This window comes from Fulmarus glacialis, unplaced genomic scaffold (genome assembly GCF_000690835.1).
Source record: "Fulmarus glacialis isolate BGI_N327 unplaced genomic scaffold, ASM69083v1 scaffold12338, whole genome shotgun sequence".
Lineage (NCBI taxonomy): Eukaryota > Metazoa > Chordata > Aves > Procellariiformes > Procellariidae > Fulmarus > Fulmarus glacialis.
In genome coordinates this window covers 134,745-148,991 of record NW_009230200.1, presented here as the reverse complement: position 1 = coordinate 148,991, position 14,247 = coordinate 134,745, and the positions used below count along the sequence as shown (strand labels likewise).

The 14,247-nt window shown below is 38.7% G+C and overlaps 1 protein-coding gene across 1 annotated transcript in view; it reads right to left on the bottom strand.

Annotated features, from left to right (window-relative positions):
* Positions 1-506: 506 nt before the first annotated feature.
* The window catches only part of LOC104081398 (LIM domain-binding protein 2), a gene marked incomplete at its 3' end in the record, with an annotated part of 132,005 nt that continues 118,264 nt past the window's right edge, over positions 507-14,247 (bottom strand). The window contains exon 5 of the mRNA XM_009584134.1: positions 507-630. Coding sequence (XP_009582429.1) covers positions 507-630 — 124 coding nt within the window. The remainder of the gene's footprint in view (positions 631-14,247) is intronic.

Here is a 14,247-nt window from a genome sequence, read left to right as displayed (position 1 = left end):
GAGGGGCAATTGTACTTTTCAAAATTTGGCCTGGGCACCTATGTGAACAGTCTTAGATACACAAACCTTTAATAATCTGGAAAAAGAGAGAATTATTATTTTGAGGTGTAAGAGGAAGGAGATTAGGTCCAGGCCTGTAAATAACATTATATTAGTCTCAAAGACAATTAATTATGAATTGTAGCTGTAATTTCAGAGTCACAGCAGGAGGCTGAATTACACAAACGATGAATTCTAATGGAGCCAGTAGGCATTTTGCATTCCATCTACACATATTTTTGCACTAAATTATATCCTAGTCATAGTGAAACCATCTGAATGTGCACATCTATAAATCAGTTGGGTCAGACTGAAATCATAAAACATCAGAATGGTTTTCAGGCTTACTTTTGGAACAGTACTAATTCCTATTACTTTCCTTTGTAAGTAAATTTGCAGTAAATTGTCCCATTGTTTCTATATTAATTTAACTATAAAATAAGTAAAATACTGGAAATGAAACATACCTGGTGGGGCCACCATTCTCTGCCATTTTTGAAACAAGCAAGTCTTCAAGCAGTCTCGAGGACTTAGATTGTAAGTTTTATGTCTTGACATCAGTTCCTGCATTGGCTCCAGTATTACACACAACTGGAAGAAAAAGTCAGAATAGAATGATTTCATCCAAGCAAAGACTCCGTTGATCAGTATTTACATAGCTGGAAAGTATATTCTTGGATTTTTTTTACCCTGGCTAACAGAGTATGCCTTGTACAGCTCAGTTTAATCTGCACTGGGATTGCAGGATCAAAACTTCAAATTGAGAAAACTTTTGCTCACTATTTGCTCTCTTAAGTGTTTAAAAAAAAATCAGATAAACTTCAACTCTGGTCTTCCAGACTACAGAGATTTCAGAAGAGTAGACAATTTTCATGCTTGATTGCCAAAACTGCAAAGAATTAATAAATAATAAAATGCCCATAGCAGGTTATCATGCCCGTATAGCAAAATGTACACACAATGATCTTCTGACCTGCTGCACTCCACAATGAAGACTTCTCATAAATGAGGGTTGTAAACAATGTATTTTATCTTGCTATTGCATGCAAAATAATTCAAATAATTTTGTTATGAGGACCTATACATTTTCTTCCCATCACATGAATGATATGTCCAAGAAAAAAGAGAAGCATTTTATTTTCCTCGTCAGCTTGAACACTCTATTGTGTCAGAGCTGGAGATTTCTGAAAACATGGAATTTCAAGCAAACCTCTTGTTTAAATAGCGTCTTATATATTTTCTATCTGTTCACTTAGTAATTAAAATCACTGTTCACCGCTTTTTGCTCCTGTTAGCACAGCAGATCTAGCATAAAGAACACAGTGAGCTGGTTTCTATTCCCTCCTATTTATCACTGCAGAATCATTTCCAGTCAGTTAAACCTTACACAAAGCCACAGAAGACTACAGACTACAAAATTGCACACATGTAATTGAGGGCTTACTCTCACTTGTTTACAAGGATCCTTGGTTTTTTGGTCATCCTACATGAAAAGAAAAAAATCCAGATTGACCCCTATGTTCCACCTGAAATTTGCAGGGCTGGCACATAGGAGGAAAAGGTTCCTTACTTGCTAACTGAGCACATTTGATAAGGAAATAGCTGACAGAGAATATACATGGAGCCTGCATGCCATTTTTAGTCACTTTTCAAAGCATTTAGAAGCAGGGGAAGGTTTGGCTTTTTTTACCAACAGAAGTAAGACAACAAGTTGGTCAAATTAATACAAGTTAGAATGGCAACTGCAGAAAGGCATAACTTAAGCGGAGTCTTGTTTTTCGTTATTTACTTAATTTTACCAGGTCTTGCTTGGATTTACTTCCGCAGGCAATGTTTTCCTTCCATGCTTTAACAAACACATAAGACATGAGGCAAATTCTTCTCTCTGGGCTACACAGCCGATCAATGTTTGCTCCATTCTCCCCGTGTGCACCCCACTCTCATTCATATAAATGGAGATGCCAAGTATGCAGGGAAAATAGCTGAAAGGAGCTGCCATGAGGACTAAGAGATTAATTCAGCATTTAAATATTATTGTGTATTGGCACTGCCTTTTGATGAGCCTTTCATTAACAGCAGTTAAAACAGAGATAACATAAAGCAGCAGGGAGAATGAAGAGCTTCAGTATGAGGAATTATTTTTTTCCAACTGCAGAAATTGAATCTGCAGTTGCCTCATTGACTTTTTTCTTACATAGACTTTTTACATATATTTTTGTAGATAAATATCTGCAAGGTAATCTAATAGACAGAGAGTTGCTATCAGATTGTGCACTTTGGGCTCAGATTTTCCTCTGGTTCAATATTCTACCAAAAATTAAGAGCATCAGGTCCTAAAGTATGTGCAGGATCCAGTTTATGCTGTGAAAGAGGTGTTGTATTTTGAGTTCTTATTTAATTTATTCTGAAACTTGTAGGCACTTGTGCAGGTTTTGTGTATGTTTGTGTGAGAGAGATTTATGATCATAATCGACACCATCGTTTTGGTTCTCAGAAGTCTGGGTTTCTGGCAGGGCTGCCTAAATTGTCTCATTATGAGCAGATAGTAACTAGCATGAAACAGACAGCTGTGATAATTCTTAACAAACTATTTAGCCAGGGCAGAGCACTACACGCACATAGCTCTACTAAAAGTATGTAAATATACGTGTAGGGTCTTCCAAGATTTCCTTAGGGACACTTTATTCATGACACATTTACTCCTCCATATATATTTATTGTTGGCAACAAAGAGAATGTTTCTTCTTTATCATCTGGCAAAGATGTTTCCTATTGGGCACTAACCGTAATGCGCAACTGAGGAGAACTACGCAGTCCCTGCTGCCTGTAGATATCTTGACTGCTAATCCGGTCTATAATCTTTCACTTCACACACAAGATTAAAATTGGATACGGACCCAAAATGTAGCAATGCCTGACTGATCTCACATGCATGGACTCAAAATGACAAGCACTGAGGCCCCTACGCTGGGACATGAGACAGTCTCATCTCCTGGATATTTGGGAGCTGTATGGACTTGCGTGAATTCCTCTTCTGGTTCTGGGACTGGGGAATTCTCAACCATTTTCTCCCTCTAAAGTCTGCAAATTCTAAGTCAGCTTTGGATGCCTGAGTAATAGGAGAGCATTGCACTCTGTAGTGAAAAGTCCATTTTAAATGCATCTAGCTCATGTGAATTGGGCACAAATGTAAAATGAACTGGATTAACAATGATTGATATTAAATCTCACAGTCTTTTTCAGTGACCTCGGAGACCTACTTGAAATCTCAAGTGACTCAAAACCAAATCTCCGAAAGAGGAAAAGATCGTGGTCCAATTGTCTTAAGTCTGAGGAACCTGCCACTGACAATCAGTAGCTTGGTTTTTGCAAAGAGCTAGATTAAAAATGGGGGGACAAGATGCATTTAAGAGCTAGGTTGGCCAAAACCACCCGCCATCTTCAACTGCTAGTGAGCAGGGTAACTGGCAGGCTGGTTTGACTGCATCGTTTTACAAAGTGACTTCTTAAAACAAAGCTAACAAAATGTTTTACGTACCCCTACATTCATTGGCATATAGAAGCAGCTTGAGGCTTCGACTGCCTATTCCCCACAGATCACCTAATCTCACTCTGTGAGATTCCTTTTCAAAACATTTATTTTAACTTTTTTTTAAGCTTTGGATAATATTAAAATGTACAAGTCTTTACTGTAGAACTATAATAATAATAATATTTGGAACACCAACAAAACCGATCTCTTCTACAAGCATCTTCTGCACAGCTCAGAATCAGTCACCCAGGAAAATGCCCTAAAGACTTTATTAAAGACTTTAGTGCAGTGACGATATATGATCACAGACATAATTTCTACATTTCTAGGGACCCAGAACCTTTAATGGCAATACTTGACAAGACACAGTTAGACATTTCCAAGCTCCATGTTTAGGCAACACAAAAGGTGGGACTCATTTGCTCGCAAATAGGTGTCAAGCGCCAGCTGAAATGCCCTAGGTTGTCCTGGATCTGATCCATCTGATCTCTCTTGCTGTCCCAGAAGGACAGAAGGCTCCATGTGGATGTTTCAAGCACTAGAAGGTGTCTTAAGTGTGTGGGCAATTGAACGAAGCCCAAAGTTAAAAGAAAAACTGTGTTCCTTCTAGCTTTTAAGACATATTTGGAAGAATATGTATCATAATAGATTATATACTTTCTCTCTGCAGTACTAAAACCTACTGAATAAACTCCACATGATGCTTAGTAACCCAGTATTATTAGAATTAGTTTCCAGTCATGTTTTCTTATTTGAACTCATCACAATGATGTCTGACCATTACTGCGGAACCATTGCTGTTTCACTGTGTCATAGCTGTGAATTGGATCCACTGCTAGAGACGAATACAGTGCTTTACAGTGAGAGAAGTCATTGGCATGAAAAGTTTGTATTTGTGGGTGCCCAGCACACACTGGGACATGCACGCATCTTGGTGCCGTACAGAGCATCAGTGATTTTGCTAGAGTTCCATATGGATCCTATGGACAATTCATCAATTACAGGGCTTGGATCCAACTTGAGAAAATGGCAATGTTATACCCTTGGGGCTCAGGGAAGTGAAAGTAGGGAACATAATAAAGCACATGTTTTTTTGCGTTAGTAAAACACATCTGGAAGGACTTGATTTATTTTATTTTTTTAATGACTCTCTTTTAGAGGAGAAGACTAGCATTTATAGGTTTCAGAAAACAGTGTGTTTTAAGAAGGGAGTTATATGAGGAGATACTGGAGGCACTGCAGACAGGAGTTAGAGGGTTCTGAGAATATGGATCCACACATAATTTCCTGTAATACTTCGGTTATCAGCAGAGCCAAAATCGGCCTTCATAGGTAAGGGGTCAGATTCAGCTCTGAGATCACTCCAGTCACACCAAGAATGGTTTTAGCCTTATGATTTTTGTTCTAACACCAGGTTTCTGTTCTGTTCTGAGAATAGACGTGCATTCTGATAGCGGTGAAGATTAGCAGAAAGACCAATGTGAAAGCTCTCTTTTACCTTACTTTTGCATACCATAAGCTTATGTAGTCTATTGCTAATTTAAGTAGCAATTACCCTCTTCAGTGAAACCTCTTGTCTCCATGAGAATTTTTACATTTCCAGCAGCAAATGTTTGTTACGCTGTTGGTGAAGACGTTGCGGTCCTGCCGGCTCTGAGCTGCAGGTGGCAGAGCTAGCCCAGCTAAGAGCCTTCCCCTGCTTACATGCCAGGAGCACAAAAGAACTGCAGCCTTTCAGTCTTTCAATGCCTTTTGCATTTTAAAGAGAATTCAGTGGGACTCGAGTCTTGCAATACTTCGGTGGTGAGACTGACATAACCACCAGCCAGTTTCTTTAAAGCAGGAAACATACCTGGTCAGTAAGTGCTGGGCAGCCAACTAGTCCCAAAGCCTACCAAAAGAAGCAAGTTTTGAGAACTGTACCTTCCCATGGTTACCAAGTTTTGTCTGTATAAGCAAAAGTTTCACTAACTACAATTAAAAAAATGGAATTATTTAAAATTTTCATGTAGATGACACTTAAAAATGTTAATGTATAATGTAACACCAGTTTTTCTGAATGAAACCAGCAAGGAACCTGACAGCAATGAAAGCTTTCCCTGAAGTTTTACTGAAATTTAGTTTTAACTCTTTTATGCTTGAAACTTCTCCTGGTTGAATGCCTGTATTTATCACTTGAAAACTATAGGAACTGTTGCATAGTCAGAGCTCACAGAGATTTACAACCCTTCCTAAAAGTGACAAAAAACATTCAAATGGGAGTATTAGTCACTGTCTAATGTTCAGGTAGAGTGTTGACAGGTAAACCTGGAATACACTGTGCAGCTTTGAAGGGGTTCAGTGCTTTCTTTTAGAGCTCATTTTTTATCCTCCACAAAGATTTTGAGTTATTAACTAACAAATCTGAACACAATGACTTTTTATTTCTATGTTGAAATGCAGTCTTCCCTCTGCATGCCCTAGATGTGCTCTAGAAAGAAGGGCTCCAGTTAACGCTGCCAGTGAAATTCTGGACCCAAAGCATTTCCCTGGGGAAGGTCCCATTGACTTCAGTGGGGCAGGATTTCTAAAAAGAACTGAAATGTCTCTGCACACTGTTTTATGGACATCCACGGATACATATTTCCAGAGGTCCATGATATGTTACTGATACATCTGTGATGAGGAAGGGGACACATTATATATATTTTTTCAGCCCCTGTGGAAGAGCTACACCTGAAAGTGTGACTTCCAGGAGTGGTGTCAAAGCCCTGTACAAGTGCCCTGCACTCCCAGCAGTATGGCACTGAAACAGTGATGCTTTGCTGCAGTCCTCAATATGGTTCATTCTTTGGTGTTAGAAATAGGGAAGGCTTATAGCTGAGTTTAAATTTCTCTGCTCATGCTTGTTTTTCAAAATTAGTGTAAGTATCATTCCTCTGCAGAACAGAGGGAGGAATGAAAATTTCCTAGGAACATATTGCTGCTTCTTTCACTGGCCGGCTTGCAATTCACTGCTGAAAATAGCTTGTGTTTTTTAAGAATCACATGTGAATACAGAACATTTTCATCTTAAAAACTATCTTTGTTTTCCATTAAAAACATGGAGGTATAAATGAGAAATGTTTTGGGTTTTTTATGAACCAAAAGAAATGAAGGTTTTTTTTATATACTTGTTTTTCTGGAGGGGATTGCTTTTGCTTTGTTCTAAGCTCTTGCCCAGTATGTCAAGTCAAATACAAGTCTCTTCCATCAGTGTGTTTCAGTGGATCAACTATATCCATGCTCCTTGCCTGCATGATAAACTTTAAGCCAAAATAAGTGGTTTTGAGATTCCCATCGCTCAACATACTGCTACCTGCTTTCACTTTTTGAAGAGCCACTGTACACTCCTGCTGAGATGTGGGCACTAATAAGAAATGTTCATTGTACATCTCATGTGATGATATACATGGAATAAATAAATGATCAATTTTGAAATTTTGCAGTACTTCTTAGTGTAGCAAGCAGCAAATTCAGTAACCACTTTGATTTAAATTATAAAAGTAGTTATTTTAACCTGACTATTCAAAATCCAGTCTGCACAGGCTCTTTTATTTTAGTGAAATCTTAGATGATCTTTGGGACAGAATGAAAAGGCAGCTCTTAACCCCAATAGTTTAAGCAGTCCAATACCATAGAGTGATCCCTGACTTGTTTGACTGCTGTTCTCTCCGTATTTCCAATTCCTTCTGTGCCAAAGATTTTTAAATTGGCCGTGTATAAGCAGATTGAAGTCCTTGGTTTTGCTACATAGGTAGGGAACAATATGAGCTTTTGGTATCCAGAAGGAGGTGGGAAACTGCTTGGAAATATGGTAAAGGCACATTTACTGTATTTACTCCTAAATTAAATACATTTGCTTTAAACATATAGTAATTAAAAGGTTTAAAAACTGTCACTGAAATTTCTTTCTTTAGGTTTTGACTTAAAATCTCATTGAGATGAATATGATGGCACCTCTCAAAGAAATTGTTTTGGACTAGTTCAGGGCTCAGCAAGACAGCGCTGCATCAACTTGAACTTGGCTCATATTTTAAGTACATCTCCAAAACCATATGGAGTGGATATTTTGTGTTAACTTCAAAAAAATGCAGAAACGCGTTCTGCAGCACAATACCATAGCAAGAGCAGATTCTGGGACAAATTCCATAACGTGAGATTTACTGGGTCTGAGATATACTTAATAGCCATCACTCCACACTGGAGAAGGTTCCATGTTTTGTGACTACTCACCATGCTGAGTCAAGAAATATTTATACTTGCAATCACCTAAGAAGCTAGGAATTAGAATTTCCAGCTTAACACTTGCAATATTAATGATCATTAGCATCTACAGCTTATTATTTATTATTTATACAATGCCAGAGATATACACGGATATTTTACAAACTACTGAGCCCCTCGTTCTGAAGAGATTCCTAGCTCAACTAGATACAAGGGAAAATACTAAGCCAGGAGTAATTTGGCAACAGTAAGGTATGTACATGAAAACAACAATTTTATGTAGCTATCTACGAGTCCCTTGAGGACTACTGATATATATTTAAATGGTTCTCACATGTTGTCACTTGAAAATATGGCTGTTTTGCTATGCAGATTGCCTGCCGCACATTAAGCAAAATGTCATTGATAATTTGGTTATTTAGGAAACAATATAAGATCAATTCTGCCACAAGACACCTGGAATTCACTATTTCTTTCCTGTGTGTTCCCAACCCTGCAAGATGCAGTGGGATGACATGCAACTACTGAAGCTCCATGCTGGATTCACTAGTAAATACTCAGCACTCTGTAATGTTTATTCATCCTATGCTCTGCCCTGAATGCCAGTCTAGGAGTCTCCAGTTTCTTACTAACACCCAGAGGTAGCAAATGATTTCTCAATAATGCAGTATTCAGCTGCTCAATTGCTCCCAAGCTACATAGCTCATCATGTTTTTACACTGCTCTGTATCTGCAGCCATTTCAACTCCAAGCATCAGTAAGAATGGAAAGAAGCAGCATTCATTTCAAGTAAGGCTAAGCTTAAAAAAAATGTGTTTTTCCAGGCAAATACTATGAGTGGGTAGGAAACAGAAACAGTTCTTAACAGCACAGCTATCACCAGCGCTGCAGCTAATTCTCGTTAGTGTGTTGGACCCCAATTTAATTTATTTCTCTCTCTCCTTCCCTCTTTTTTTTTTTTTTTAACATATCAGCTTGCTAACAGCTTCTACCAGTGCCCTCTCCTCCACGCACTCTGGAGCAACGCAGGTGATTATGGAAACTTTGCTAGCTCTCGTGGCCATTAATTCTGCCCTTTCGTGTGGTGGCATCAGCGACAGCATCAAAACCATGCGCCTGGTCAGCAAGGAACCCAACCTCCTTTACAATTCAAAAAGCTTCTCCCTCCTTCCCTGCATCCCACCTGGGACTTCAGGTTCCTCACTCCCTGCCGTGTGCCCACACTAGCAAAAGGGCTCCGGCTTCGATGCTTCTGTAACCAGAAAAGCATTCCTGTTAACATCCTTGTTCTTGCAGAACTGCTGCTGAAATGCTTTGCAGACAGCTGAGCACACTCTCCCCTGAGGAGAACCTCGTTTGAGGGCCTCCTTAGCATTCATATTGTACCAAACTAAGCATTTCTTACACTGGACATGAGCAGTCTTAGTGACATCTTCAGTTTATATGTAACGAATGGTGTGAAGCACCTTCGAGACACCATGTAATGAACGCTGAACTGGACAGATGTGCTCTCCTTTCCCCATCTGAGGGGAAGCACTCATGCTGGAGTTGCATTTGTGGAGACGAGTTTGACATCTGCCTTATTTAGTTATCACTTTGGCAGTATGCTCATCATTACAGCATGTGCTGGAATGAATTCTGTTTCACAATACTCTTAAGCATTAAAAAAATGTTTTAGGCTTCCCAGTCATTGGTGTAACTATTTGATAATCCTCTTCCCTCAGACTTTTTGAAAAAGTAGCTCTTTTTACTTTCCTTGTCATTTTGCTTAATCTTTCTATTTAGATCTATAGTTTATGGGTTTAGAAAGAAGCTCTATTGTTCATATTTTTGCTTCTCTCTTTGAAGTTTTAATACCGTTTTTTAATAGATTTATATTTTTTGGATTTTTTGCAAGAACTTTGCAACTTTAAATTATTCACTCTTCCTCTCATTACCCACCCATTAAAAGAATGTCCTTTCAGTAAATGCTCTTTTTCCTATTCACCTTCTGTACAATGGGGAGATGTTTTGAAAACTCCTTCGTTCAACAGCATCACACAAGTTTTATGAGCTTTTAGTATTGTTTGCACCAGCTGGGCTCATGCCTCTTCCTACTTCCTACACCAAAGTGAATAGTGAAGGTTATCTGGTTCCTTTCCTTTTCCCCTGATGACAAATCAGGCAAAGTAAGGGCAGTTGGTTTCAATAACACAAGTAGATATTCCTGGAATCCCAATGGCAGAGGCAAACTGCATCCAGTTGCTGTATATGTATTTTCAGCTAATGAAAACAAAAGGACTTGCAGAAGTCTCATGTTCCTCCTGAAGGGCTTAGTTCTGAAGGCCGTGAAAACCTAGAATCTGAATAATTCACCATCTAACTCTTCCTTATGGACCTCCTGGTGCAATCTGGCCTCATCCAAAGTATATAGATTGTTTGGTGTTTTCTGCAATGAGGTCGATCTGCTTGAGCCTTCTCCTTGAGCAGAGATCCTAACTGCAGAGAAGGATCAATACATCAAATCACAAGCCTGTATCATTATGAAAAGTATTGTACAGCCCATCATATTGTGTGATTCTTCTCTCACAACTATCTGTATATTCAATGATCAATAGGCAAGATTTGTATCTTACACATCTCAGATCAGAATTAAGCTCTTAAATGATTTTAAGAGAGACCATAAAATTTATCTTTGTAATTTAATTTAACATTAGTGTTAAATTATATTGCAAAGTGCATCATGTTGACTGCATGATATGATCCTTTATACTGCACTTGGTCTTGCGCTGAGTATCAATTTCAGAGAGCTTGTCAGGACAAAATTAAATTTTAATGTAAATCGGAACAGATTCATTGATTTCAGCCTATACTGGATTTGGATGGAGTTCCACCATTATATGGGGGTTAAAACTAGTCTGTAGTAATTAAGAGGAGGAACTAAGCACTTTGGACCAAATATTTTTTACTTGAATGTTGTGAACTAATCTCTCCTTTTTGACATCCAATTATAGGTTATGAATCGACACAGAAACCCAATAGCCGTTGTTTTACCTCACTGTGTTTCGGTGGCCTAGTGCAAAGCACATGACATTTGAAAGCTTTCTTAATTTCATTTTCTCTAGATAGTTCAAAAATCATACAGCTTACGATTTATTCTCATTTCATTATTATTGCCTCTGCTCCTAACACAATCACCAATTTTATTTCTTACAGAGTACCGAGTTAAGAACAAAACAAGGGTGACTTCGGAGACTGTTGTGCACTTCAAAAGAGGTTCGTTCCTCTCTTATTCTTTGCCAAGTGCAGATATTTAATAATCAGAATTCCTTAATAATCCACCATCACAGCCAGTCCAAACAGTATCTTTAGGAAACAGCATCGGAAAGGTCTATTTCCCTGTTTGCCATCTCCCATCACTATCATGTGTGATGTGCCTGCATGACATTTCCTTCCTCTCTATTTCTCCAAAGGCAAACAAGCTACTATTCAGCAGTTCTGAGTCAAATCCTAACACCTGATATTTCTGATATGCAAACTGTTAGCTTTTTCTATTTGTGCAACAATGAGACCTTATCAGTTTTGCCGCTTTTCATTTTGACTATGAAATGCATCCACTATCACTCTTCACCTGTGTCCCTGGCAGCTCCCTTAGGTTCAGATGGAATCCGGTATGTTGTTTGTCTTGTTCAAACTACTGCTGATCCAAAACAAATCACAGCATTATAAAAAAGATCAAGAGTGTAGGGACTGCATTTGAATGCTGACAATTTTTACTGTGCAGCTGTATTACAACTTGGAAATGAGTTTAGGAATGTTTTCATGGTGAAGTGGTTTGGAGACAGCAAATGCTGCCTTAAAGATGCTGAAAGCAGAACAATAGGAGAGGCTATGACTGGCCAAAATACAAGTCTAAAAATTTAGTGGTGCTGTTGAAGTTTTAATTTAGTGTATAATTTTTTGAGGATACTTCAAAATATGTGCCACAGATGAAGACACTCGTTGTTCTGAAAAACAAAACATCACCTTTGCCTTCGATTTTACAAATTCACTTTTGTACATTGCACTCTTTTCAGGTTTCCTTGTACAAGAAATCAGCTTTTCTTCATACAATAGATACACATGAAGATTCATACATACTGAGGCAATACCACAGCTATGATTCATCCTTCAGACTAACGTGTACATAGCGACTCTAATCTTATTTACAACCATGCAAAAAGAAAGCTTTTTCCAGAGTACAAGCAGCTAGCTCTTCTGTGTCATGAATCTCTTCCCCCGTCCATATAAAATCCTCTTGTTTCTATACTGCAGCTCAAGCACAAATGCAGTGTTTTTCACATAACCAGTTCTATTTTTAGCCTGAATTGTAGGAAGTCTGCAGCATTAATAAATGGAGGAGAAGTACAGAACTACACCGCATGGTAATGTGCCAATGCAAAAGCTAGCTTGGCCTTTAGCCAATGAACTGTGGTTAGATGTTAGAGCAATGAAAGTAAAAACACCACTTATAATGGAATGATTAATAAGCTGACAAACTTCCATGCATTTATTTCATACTTTTTGAATGCCAACCATATTAATACCAACATATTTTCTATTTTATTAGTGATATCTCTCAGCCTGAAGCAGAGAGAGAGAGAGGAGAGAGAGAGAGATGTATATGTATTTTTATATATGCAATTGAGGTTTGCTTAATTCTGTGTTCAAACAGAAAGGAACAATATAAAAGCAGATGATACTTCGCAGTGCAGAGCTTGACACAGGAAAAAAGGAATAAGGAAGGAGCTTTTCTTTATAAACTAATAAAGCAACTCCACTAGACACTAAACCCATTGTTTCACGATTTTCTCTCCTATTGACTCTGCAATTCCCTTGTTTGGTACCAAAATTATGAAAGCAAAAATCCTCTAGAGCCGTTACACCAAGGACAAAAGTTCACAGTTCTTACAGGGACACAGAGTCTTCTGTAATCTCTCCACTTCTCGCCCAATCCACAAAACTTGTCCCAGCACTGTTACGCTGTGGACAGATGGATGTTTATATAAAAGACCTTGTGCCTCAATAAAATTCCATTTCAGGGTTATATAAAAACAGCAATTACGGGAAAATGGAACTTTTTAATTAAACATATTCGAAGAAAGTAGGGATTAATGACTTTAAAGTAGAGACTATTTAATGCTTGCAGTCATAGATCATCCACTAGTGAAGCTGTATTATCACCATCAGGCAACGATGCTTTTAAATATTGGTAGTGTGTGTGTGTTAATAATCCTTAAACTGTTATCATAACAATATAATTAGTAACACAACTAATGTATACTATACTTATTATTAAAATAATGTTTTAATAAACTTCATTCACAGCAACATCCTCAAAATAAATAAGGATACACTTTGGATCAGGCTAGTTGTCCCTTGGCCCAGTGAATTGCGGATAAGCCACATTTTGAATCTTTTTAGTAATGCTGATGTAGTAGACTACTGTTCCTGATAATTGCCCCAGAAAAATGTAATAACTGCCCATCTGATTCTCTGATTTGTAGGTAGGAAGGAAATTATTACTTTGCACGTCAATTAAATACAGGCAATAAAACATGGGCAAAATTATTTACTGTTTCTGAAATTGTGCCTGCACAGATCAGAGCCTGGGTCGTCCTCATCTTAAAAATCAAGCTCTAACTCTGTACCTCACATGGATCAAGTACTGTATGGTGAGTACAGAAACCCACGCACAAAAGTCAAAAGAGAAAAAAACTAAACCACCAACATTAGGTTTGTTTTTCTGTTAAGAATTCTATTCAGGTACAGCAAAATCAATTCTTTTCCTCTGACTGTACACAGTGTACTCGAGCTGTTCTGTCAGGATCTATACAAAAAACAGAGATGGGATTTAAGGTGGGTGGATCTGACGGTCAGGTGGAGGTATAACACACCGGCACGCGCGGCCCCCGCTTCCCAGAAGGACTGCATCTTGCAGCGCCATGGGGGCACCGCGTGCGGCGATGGCATCGCCTTACACCACCCGCTCCCACAAATGCTCGCTGGTCTGTCAGTGCTCCGGAGGTGGTCCCTGGGGAAACACATCTAACATCTCCCCTGAGAGGGAAAGTGCCACGACACGGCAGCTGTGGCCAGATGGGGACAGCCCAGCCTCATCCCAACCCCCCTGCACTGCAGCATAGCATAGAAAGATGGAAAAGTACCAACCAAACTGACAGTCGCTACACATTTAGAAAAATCAGATTGCCCGATCTGCCTGGTATCTTAATAAATTAGATACCGGATCATTCAACTGCCTTACAACACATGATGCTGTACCTCAACTTGACCTCCCCTGCACTAATCTTCTGTGACATGAAATGACTAAGATCCGTGCTCCCTCTTTCCCCATGTATGTAAAGAAGTGAGCTAAAAAATAAATAGGAAAAGACAATCCTCTTAACTCTTTC